Source organism: Ovis aries, chromosome 3, assembly GCF_016772045.2.
Source record: "Ovis aries strain OAR_USU_Benz2616 breed Rambouillet chromosome 3, ARS-UI_Ramb_v3.0, whole genome shotgun sequence".
In the NCBI taxonomy this organism is placed as follows: Eukaryota; Metazoa; Chordata; class Mammalia; order Artiodactyla; family Bovidae; genus Ovis; species Ovis aries.
In genome coordinates this window covers 164864339-164875432 of record NC_056056.1, presented here as the reverse complement: position 1 = coordinate 164875432, position 11094 = coordinate 164864339, and the positions used below count along the sequence as shown (strand labels likewise).

The following is an 11094-nucleotide window of genomic DNA, read 5'->3' as shown; positions in this document are numbered from 1 at the left end:
CAAGTGGTTGACCAGTTTTCCCAGCACCACTTGTTAAAGAGATTGTCTTTACTCCATTGTATATTCTTGCCTCCTTTGTCAAAGATAAGGTGTCCATATGTGTGTGGATTTATCTCTGGGCTTTCTATTTTGTTCCATTGATCTATATGTCTGTCTTTGTGCCAGTAACATACTGTCTTGATGACTGTGGCTTTGTAGTAGAGTCTGAAGTCAGGCAAGTTGATTCCTCCAGTTCCATTCTTCTTTCTCAAGATTGCTTTGGCTATTCGAGGTTTTTGTATTTCCATACAAAGCTTGAAATTATTTGTTCTAGTTCTGTGAAAATGTGGCTGGTAGCTTGATAGGGATTGCATTGAATTTGTAAATTGCTTTGGGTAGTATACTCATTTTCACTATATTGATTCTTCCAATCCATGAACATGGTATATTTCTCCATCTATTAGTGTCCTCTTTGATTTCTTTCATCAGTGTTTTATAGTTTTCTATATATAGGTCTTTAGTTTCTTTAGGTAGATATATTCCTAAGTATTTTATTCTTTTCGTTGCAATGGTGAATGGAATTGTTTCCTTAATTTCTTTTCTACTTTCTCATTATTCGTGTATAGGAATGCAAGGGATTTCTGTGTGTTGATTTTATATCCTGCAACTTTACTATATTCATTGATGAGCTCTAGTAATTTTCTGGTGGAGTCTTTAGGGTTTTCCATGTAGAGGATCATGTCATCTGCAAACAGTGAGAGTTTTACTTCTTCTTTTCCAATTTGGATTCCTTTTATTTCTTTTTCTGCTCTGATTGCTGTGGCCAAAACTTCCAGAACTATGTTGAATAGTAGCGGTGAAAGTGGGCACCCTTGTCTTGTTCCTGACTTTAGGGAAATGCTTTCAATTTTTCACCATTGAGGATAATGTTCGCTGTGGGTTTGTCATAGATAGCTTTTATTATGTTGAGGTATGTTCCTTCTATTCCTGCTTTCTGGAGAGTTTTTATCATAAATGGATGTTGAATTTTGTCAAAGGCCTTCTCTGCATCTATTGAGATAATCATATGGTTTTTATTTTTCAATTTGTTAATGTGGTGAATTACATTGATTGATTTGCGGATATTGAAGAATCCTTGCATCCCTGGGATAAAGCCCACTTGGTCATGGTGTATGATCTTTTTAATGTGTTGTTGGATTCTGATTGCTAGAATTTTGTTGAGGATTTTTGCATCTATGTTCATCAGAGATATTGGCCTGTAGTTTTCTTTTTTGTGACATCTTTGTCAGGTTTTGGTATTAGGGTGATGGTGGCCTCATAGAATGAGTTTGGAAGTTTACCTTCCTCTGCAATTTTCTGGAAGAGTTTGAGGAGGATAGGTGTTAGCTCTTCTCGAAATTTTTGGTAGAATTCAGCTGTGAAGCCATCTGGACCTGGGCTTTTGTTTGCTGGAAGACTTCTGATTACATTATCAATTTCCGTGCTTGTGATGGGTCTGTTAAGATTTTCTATTTCTTCCTGGTTCAGTTTTGGAAAATTGTACTTTTCTAAGAATTTGTCCATTTCTTCCACGTTGTCCATTTTATTGGCATACAACTGCTGATAGTAGTCTCTTATGATCCTTTGTATTTCTGTGTTGTCTGTTGTGATCTCTCCATTTTCATTTCTAATTTTATTGATTTGATTTTTCTCTCTTTGCTTCTTGATGAGTCTGGCTAATGGTTTGTCAATTTTATTTATCCTTTCAAAGAACCAGCTTTTGGCTTTGTTGATTTTTGCTATGGTCTCTTTTGTTTCTTTTGCATTTATTTCTGCCCTAATTTTTAAGATTTCTTTCCTTCTACTAACTCTGGGGTTCTCCAACTCTTCCTTTTCTAGTTGCTTTAGTTGTAGAGTTAGGTTGTTTATTTGACTTTTTCTTGTTTCTTGAGGTATGCCTGTATTGCTATGAACTTTCCTCTTAGCACTGCTTTTATAGTGTCCCACAGGTTTTGGGTTGTTGTGTTTTCATTTCATTCGTTTCTATGCCTATTTTGATTTCTTTTTGATTTCTTCTGTGATTTGTTGGTTATTCAGAAGTGTGTTGTTCAACCTCCATATGTTGGCATTTTTAATAGTTTTTCTCCTGTAATTGAGATCTAATCTTAATGCATTATGGTCAGAAAAGATGCTTGGAATGATTTCGATTTTTTGAATTCATCAAGTTTAGATTTATGGCCCAGGATGTGATCTATCCTGGAGAAGGTTCCATGAGCACTTGAAAAAAGGTGAAATTCGTTGTTTTGGGGTGAAATGTCCTATAGATATCAATTAGGTCTAACTGATCTAATGTATCATTTAAAGTTTGCGTTTCTTTGTTAATTTTCTGTTTAGTTGATCTGTCCATAGGTGTGAGTGGGGTATTAAAGTCTCCCACTATTATTGTGTTATTGTTGATTTCCCCTTTCATACTTGTTAGCATTTGTCTTACATATTGTGGTGCTCCTATATTGGGTGCATATATATTTATAATTGTTATATCTTCTTCTTGGATTGTTCCTTTGATCATTATGTAGTGGCCTTCTTTGTCTCTTTTCACAGCCTTTGTTTTAAAGTCTATTTTATCGGATATGAGTATTGCCACTCCTGCTTTCTTTTGGTCTCTATTCGCGTGGTATATCTTTTTCCAGCCCTTCACTTTCAGTCTGTATGTGTCCCTTGTTTTGAGGTGGGTCTCTTGTAAGCAGCATATAGAGGGGTCTTGTTTTTGTATCCATTCGGCCAGTCTTTGTCTTTTGGTTGGGGCGTTCAACCCATTTACGTTTAAGGTAATTATTGATAAGTATGATCCTGTTGCCATTTACTTTATTGTTTTGGGTTCGGGTTTATACACCCTTTCGTGTTTCCTGTCTAGAGGATATCCTTTAGAATTTGTTGGAGAGCTGGTTTGGTGGTGCTGAATTCTCTCAGCTTTTGCTTGTCTGTAAAGCTTTTGATTTCTCCTTCGTATTTGAATGAGATCCTTGCTGGGTACAGTAATCTGGGCTGTAGGTTATTGTCTTTCATCACTTTAAGTATGTCTTGCCATTCCCTCCTGGCCTGAAGAGTTTCTATTGACAGATCAGCTGTTATCCTTATGGGAATCCCCTTGTGTGTTATTTGTTGTTTTTCCCTTGCTGCTTTTAATATTTGTTCTTTGTGTTTGATCTTTGTTAATTTGATTAATATGTGTCTTGGGGTGTTTCGCCTTGGGTTTATCCTATTTGGGACTCTCTGTGTTTCTTGGACTTGGGTGATTATTTCCTTCCCCATTTTAGGGAAGTTTTCAACTATTATCTCCTCAAGGATTTTCTCATGCTCTTTCTTTCTGTCTTCTTCTTCTGGGACTCCTATAATTCGAATGTTGGAGCGTTTCATATTGTCCTGGAGGTCTCTGAGATTGTCCTCGTTTCTTTTAATTCGTTTTTCTTGTTTCCTCTCTGATTCATTTATTTCTACCATTCTATCTTCTATTTCACTAATCCTATCTTCTGCCTCCGTTATTCTACTATTTGTTGCCTCCAGAGTGTTTCTGATCTCATTTATTGTGTTATTCATTATATTTTGACTCTTTTTTATTTCTTCTAGGTCCTTGTTAAACCTTTCTTGCATCTTCTCAATCCTTGTCTCTAGGCTATTTATCTGTGTTTCCATTTTGATTTCAAGATTTTGGATCATTTTCACTATCAATATTCGGAATTCCTTCTCCGGTAGATTCCCTACTTCTTCCTCTTTTGTTTGGTTTGGTGGGCAACTCTCCTGTTCCTTTACCTGCTGAGTATTCCTCTGTCTCTTCATCTTGGTTATATTGCTGTGTTTGGGGTGGCCTTTTATATTCTGATAATTTGTGGAGTTCTCTTTATTATGGAGCTTCCTCACTTTGGGTGGGGTTCTATCAGTGGCTTGTCAAGGTTTCCTGGTTAGGGAGGCTTGTGTTGGAGTTTTGGTGGGTGGAGCTGGGTTTCTTCTCTCTGGAGTGCAGTGGAGTGACCCGTAATGGGTTATGAGACATCAAAGGTTTTGGGATAATTTTGAGCTGCCTGTATATTGAGGCTTAGGGGAGTGTTCCTGTGTTGCTGGAGAATTTGCGTAGTATGTCTTGTTTTGGAACTTGTTGGCCCTTGGGTGGAGCTTGGTTTCAGTGTAGGTATGAAGGCATTTGATGAGCTCCTATTGCTTAATGTTCCCTGAATTCAAGAGTTCTCTAATGTTTTCAGGCTTTGGGTTTAAGCTTCCTGCTTCTGGTTTTCAGTTTTATTTTCACAGTAGCCTCTAGACTTCTCCATCTATACAGCACTGATGATAAAACATCTAGGTTAAAGATGAAAAGTTTCTCCACCTTGAGGGACACTCAGAGAGGTTCACTGAGTTACAAGGAGAAGAGAAGATGGAGGGGGTAGTTAGAGGTAACTGGAATGAGATGCGGTGAGATCAAGAGAGGAGAGAGCAAGCTAGCCAGTAGTCACTTCCTTATGTGCGCTCTATAGTCTGGACCGCTCAAAGGTATTTACAGAGTTATACGGGGAAGAGGAGAGGGAGGAAGTAGACAGAGGTGACCAGGAGGATAAGAGAGAGGAATGAGAAGGAGAGAGACAAATCCTGCCAGTAACCAGTTCCTTAGGTGTTCTCTACCGTCTGGAACACACAGAGATTCACAGAGTTGGATAGAGAAGAGATGGGGGAGAAAAGAGACAGAGGCCACCTGGTGGAGAAAAAGGAGAGGCCAGAGGAGGAGAGAGTGGACAAGCCAGTAATCTCGCTCTCAGGTAAACTTGGGTAGTGAAGTTTGGGTTTTTAAATGTACAAAATTGACAACAAAGATTAAAAATCTGGAGTAGAGGTTGGATTTTCAAAGATACAATATTAAAGAAAAGCAGAAGGAAAAAGGAAGAAAGGAAAAAAAAAGAATTATTAAAAAACAAACAAAAACAAAACAAAACAAAACAAAACACCAACAACCATCCAAAGAGTATATATGGTGTTTGCCTTAAAAAAAAAAAAAAAAAAGTCTTTTTTTTAAAAAAATAGTAATACTATGTTATAGAAATAAAAATTAGAGGAGAAATAGAAGACTTAACAATTAAAAAAAAGCTCGGAAAAAAAAAGAAAAAAAAGCAAAAGGCAAAAAAAAAAAAAAAGAATGATTTTAAAAAATATTAAAAAATTAAAAATATATCTGACTCTTCTCTGATGTTATGGGCCATGTGGGCTCACTTCCAAGGTGGTTCCCTCTGTTTAACTTCTTCTGTTTGCTGGTTTTTAGGCTCACTAGTTCAGTCGCGCTGTGGGGAGGAGGGATGCTGCAAACAAATAGCACTGTCGTGTGTACACAGTATCTCTGCCCCGCTTGACCTGTCCTTTCTCGCGGCGCACAAACCACTCCGGCTCTACGATGCTCAGCCGGGAACCGTCTGGGGCCGGCCCTAGGCTGCGTGCACTTCCCCGGTCCAAGCCGCTCAGGTTCGGCCCTCAGGCAGCCCTCAGAGGCACAAATGCGGCTGGGACTGCGCTTTGTGCCCTTCCCAGGTCCGAGAAGCTCAGGAGTTTGGTGAGCGCGGTCGCCGCGGCTTGTCACCTTTTCTGCCGCTGCTGCTCAGCTTTCTGGGTGGACCGCTGGCGCACCCCGTGAGGCAGACTGTGACTGTCCAGCACCCCCAGAAGTCTTAGCAAAGGAGCCTGCTTGCAGTTAGGTAAGTAAAGTCTCTCCGGGTCTGCAATTGCCCCTTTCCAGTCCTTACGGCTCTGGCTGCCTGTCCCCGGCGGGGAATGGTCTGCAGCCGGCTTTTTCCGTTCCGTCCTTTGTTCTGTGCTCGGTCCTGGCGGTGTCTTATGTTCGAGCTTTTCGCGTGGTAGCTATCCCACAGTCTGGTTTGCTAGCCCAAGTTAGATCGTTCTGGTTGCGCGTGGGGGCGTTCCTGCCCGATTCTTACAAAGCTCTGCAGCCCGCGCCTCCCGCGCGTCCCTGCCCTGCCCCCACTTCCCAATGGCGGATGCAGGCGTCTGTGCTGCTTTTCCGCTGGGGGAGTTACTGGTGGGCTTGTAATCTCTTGGTTTTAATTATTTATCTATTTTTCCTTCCTGTTATGTTGCCCTCTGTGTTTCCAAGGCTCGCCACAGACTCGGCAGGGAGAGTGTTTCCTGGTGTTTGGAAACCTCTCTTCTTAAAATTCCCTTCCCGGGACGGGCTTCCCTTCCCGGGACGGAGCTCCCTCCCCACCTCCTTTGTCTCCTTTTTCGTCTTTTGTATTTTTTCCTACCTGTTTTTGAAGACAATGGTCTGCTTTTCTGGTTGCCTGATGTCCTCTGCCAGCCTACAGAAGTTGTTTTGTGGAGTTTGCTCGGCGTTGAAATGTTCTTTTGAGGAATTTGTGAGGGAGAACGTGATCTTCCAGTCCTATTCCTCCGCCATCTTTCCCTCCCTCTCAATTTCCAGTTTTTTAAGGACTCTCCACACTGATCTCCATAGTGGCTGTACTAGTTTGCATTCCCACCAACAGTGTAAGAAGGTACCTCAACATAATAAAAGCTATATATGACAAACCCACAGCAAACATTGTTCTCAATGGTGAAAAATTGAAAGCATTTCCCCTAAAGTCAGGAACAAAACAATTGTGCCCGCTTTCACCACTACTATTCAACATAGTTTGGGAAGTTTTGGCCTTAGCAATCAGAGCAGACAAAGACATAAAAGGAATCCAAATTGGAAAAGAAGAAGTAAAACTCTCACTGTTTGCAGATGACATGATCCTCTACATAGAAAACCCTAAAGACTCCACCAGAAAATTACTAGACCTAATCAATGAATATAGTAAAGTTGCAGGATATAAAATCAACACACAGAAATCCCTTGCATTCCTATACAGTAATAATGAGAAAATAGAAAAAGAAATTAAGGAAAGAATTCCATTCACCATTGCAACGAAAAGGATAAAATACTTAGGAATATATCTACCTAAAGAAACCAAAGACCTATATATAGAAAAGTATAAGACACTGATGAAATAAATCAAAGAGGGCACTAATAGATGGAGAAATATACCATGTTCATGGACCAGAAGAATCAATATAGTGAAAATGAGTATACTATCCAAAGCAATCTATAGATTCAATGCAATCCCTATCAGGCTACCAACGGTATTTTTCACAGAGCTAGAACAAATAACTTCACAATTTGTATGGAAATACAAAACACCTCGAATAGCCAAAGCAATCTTGAGAAAGAAGAATGGAACTGGAGGACTCACCCTGCCTGACTTCAAGCTCTACTACAAAGCCACAGTCATCAAGACAGTATGGTACTGGCACAAAGACAAAAATACAGATCAATGGAACAAAATAGAAAGCCCAGAGATAAACCCACACACCTATGGACACCTTATCTTCGAGAAAGGAGGCAAGAATATACAATGGATTAAAGACAATTTCTTTAACAAGTGGTGCTGGGAAACTGGTCAACCACTTGTAAAAGAATGAAACTAGAACACTTTCTAACACCATACACAAAAATAAACTTGAAATTGGTTAAGGATCTAAATATAAGACCAGAAACTGTAAAACTCCTAAAAGAGAACATAGGCAAGACACTCTCTGACATACATCACAGCAGGATCCTCTATGACCCACCTCCCAGAATATTGGAAATAAAAGCAAGAATAAACAAATGGGACCTTATTAAACTTAAAAGCTTCCGTACAACAAAGAAAACTATAAGCAAGGTGAAAAGACAGCCTTCTGAATGGGAGAAAATAATAGCAAATGAAGCAACTGACAAACAACTAATCTCAAAAATATACAAGCAAGTTCTGCAGCTCAATTCCAGAAAAATAAATGACCCAATCAAAACATGGGCCAAAGAACTAAATAGACATTTCTCCAAAGAAGACATACAGGTGGCTAACAAACACATAAAATGATGCTCAACATCACTCATTATCAGAGAAATGCAAATCAAAACCACAATGAGGTACCATTTCACACCAGACAGAATGGCTGTGATTCAAAAGTCTACAAGTAATAAATGCTGGAGAGGGTGTGAAGAAAAATAGTTTATAAAAAAATACTGAAAAAAATACTGATATTTCCACTTTGTAGGGAAGTCATGGCATTACTTTCTCCTTCCCTCATACTGAAACATTCATAATTTCTAAGCTTGTTTGGAAGCATGTGAAAATACTGAATTTTAGACTTGATTGAGGATTGTGAGTTCTTATTCACTCAATAAAAATATACCATAAACAGTAGATAGTTTAGTTCTGGGAATTAAAAGAACTTTAAAATTTTTACAAAAGATATGAAGGAGTCTTCACTGATATTATCAGATAATCAGCTCTCTACATCATTCTATACAAACTCTTTAGTGGTTAGTTTAAATGTTTGCTATCAGTATAATTATTTTGATTATCAATAGCAGGGGTCAACAGACACTTTTTCTGTAAAAGGGTCATATATTAATAATTTAGAATTTGCAGGCATAGTGTCCCTGATGCAATTACTCAGTTCTTCCTGTCTTTATTTTGGATGCAGCTATGAACAACATGTAAATGAAAGGGCTTAGGTGTGTTCCATAAAACTTTCAACAAAAATAGGTGGTGGGCCAAAGACCTCCTGTCTTAAAATTTTCCTAAATATTGACCCATATATTATTTCTTATTTAAAATAAGGTAGTATGACTAATAGGTCCATCTAGTCAAACCTATTGTTTTTCCAGTAGTCATGTATGGATGTGAGATTTGGACTATAAAGAAAGCTGAGTGCTGAAGAATTGATGCGTTTGAACTGTTGTGTTGGAGAAGACTCTTGAGAGTTCCTTGGATAGCAAAGAGATCCAAACAGTCCATCCTAAAGGAAATCAGTCCTGAATCTTCATTGGAAGGGCTGATGTTGAAGCTAAACTCCAATAGTTCGGCCACCCGATGTGAAGAACTGACTCGTTTGAAGAAACCCTGATGTTGGGAAGGAAGGTGGGAGGAGAAGGGGACGATAGAGGATGAGATGGTTGGGTGGCATTAACAAATCACAGGACATGAGTTTGACTGAACTCCGGGAGTTGGTGATGGATAGGGAGGCCTGGCATGCTGTAGTCCATGGTGTTGCAGAGTCGGACACAACTGAGTGACTGAACTGTTTATGACTAAAATGAGAAAATTCCTGGCAGAGGTAAGATTTTAAAATTTGATTCCAACATTTTTTAGATGCATACGAATGATGATAATCTTATAAGATATTTCCAGAGGAAAAGATAAAGTAATATTTCCACAAGAGAAAAACAATTACAGGTACCTCAGAATGTTGTTGGCAGGATTCAGTGAGCCAACGGGAGCAAATTACTCTCTTCTAGAAAATCATTCTCTAGAATAAGTCTGGAATATAGTAATTGCTAAACAAAATTATCTCTACCCTCTTCTTTCTTGTCCATCTCTTCATTATTATCAAAATTATTAATAGTATTATAAAGAGTTTGAATATGTATATGTTTATAGTCTTTCAAAAATATTTAAGTAAATATTTATATCTTATTTCCAACCTGCTAATGTATATGGTTATTTGATTTTATAAAAATGCCAAATAGAATCAAAATTCTCTAATAATATTCACTTCTGTTATCTTGTAAGAGTGAACATTTCAGAAATCCACATTATTCCTGAGATTTCCCTTCTCGAACAAAATGGCTTATGTTGTAACACTTTATACTTCATCAAATACATATGAATAAAAAACAATTTACAGAAAATTCTGAAGCAATATTCAGCTTTATCAAATTTCTTTGGTTCAACGTGTGGGGAAGTTTAGAATAAGAATGAATAAAAAGAAATCATATAACTGTAGTGAAATAGTTTTGAGAGAATATGAATAAAGAAATCATTGACCGGAACTTTATTTCTTAATGCTACAGATATATGCATTTACTTGAGAAAAAGATAACCTTTTGGATGGTATCCTTGAAGGCTTGCCTCACTTGCTGGTTCCTCAGTGTATATATAAACGGATTCATCATAGGAGCGACAGAAGTATTCAGAATTGCTACTCCTTTCGTCAAGGATGCCTTTTCTTTTGCTGAAGGGTTGGCATACATGAATATACAGCTTCCATAAGAGATGGAAATGACAATCATGTGAGAGGAACATGTAGAAAATGCCTTTTTTCTCTGACTGGCAGAAGGCAGTCTCAGAATTGTCTTGATGATAAACACGTAGGACAGAATTATTAATGCTAAAGTAAAAAGCAGAATCACTATTGCAGAGTAAAAACCAATCACTTCAAGGAGCCATGTGTCTGAGCAGGATAGTTGCAAGAGGGGGAAATAGTCACAAGCAAAGTGATCGACGATATTAGAATCACAGTAATCTAACTGGAGAAAAAGAATAACAGGTGGGAAGATGTTTAAGAACCCTGCAAGCCAAGCACAAAAGACAAGCAATACACAGACTCTGTTGTTCATGATGGTTGTATAATGCAGGGGTTTGCAGATAGCTACATAGCGATCATAAGACATGGCAGTTAGAAGATAAAACTCAGTGATACCCAAGAAAATGAAGAAAAACAACTGAGCTGTACAATTGTTGTATGAAATTGCTTTGTTCCTGGTGATAATTGTGCCCAGAAATCTAGGAATAGAGACAGTCGTAAAGGAGATTTCTAATATAGAGAAGTTCCTGAGGAAAAAATACATAGGTGTCTGTAGATGGGAGTCCACCAAGGTGAGAATGATGATGGTCAAATTTCCAGTGACACTTAATATATATGTGATGATTAAAAAGAGAAAAGTCACAGTCTGAAGCTCTGGGTCATCTGATAGCCCCAGAAGAATGAATTCTGTGGGTCTTGTGTGGTTTTTCATTTCTGATTCTTTTCTCCCTCATTAGAATAGAAAATATATGCTCTCCCTATTGGACACAAAAAATGTTAAAAGATATTTGAGGATAGAATACAAAAGTTTTAAAGCTTCCATCATGAAGATAGTGTTTGAAATTTAAAACCTCTGTTCCCATACAGTAACTTTCTCCAGTTTCCATTCAACCTTTCATTCAAGTAATGAATATTATCTGAAGTTAAATATTGAACTCTCATCTTCAAAAATACACTCTCACAGGCCATGGA

General features: G+C 38.2%; 1 protein-coding gene across 1 annotated transcript; it reads right to left on the bottom strand.

Annotated features, from left to right (window-relative positions):
• Positions 1-9883: 9883 nt before the first annotated feature.
• On the bottom strand, positions 9884-10834 carry LOC101114185 (olfactory receptor 6C3-like). Its single transcript, XM_027965959.1, has one exon. The coding sequence runs from the start codon at positions 10832-10834 to the stop codon at positions 9884-9886; it is 951 nt and encodes a 316-aa protein (XP_027821760.1).
• Between the last annotated feature and the right edge of the window lie 260 nt (positions 10835-11094).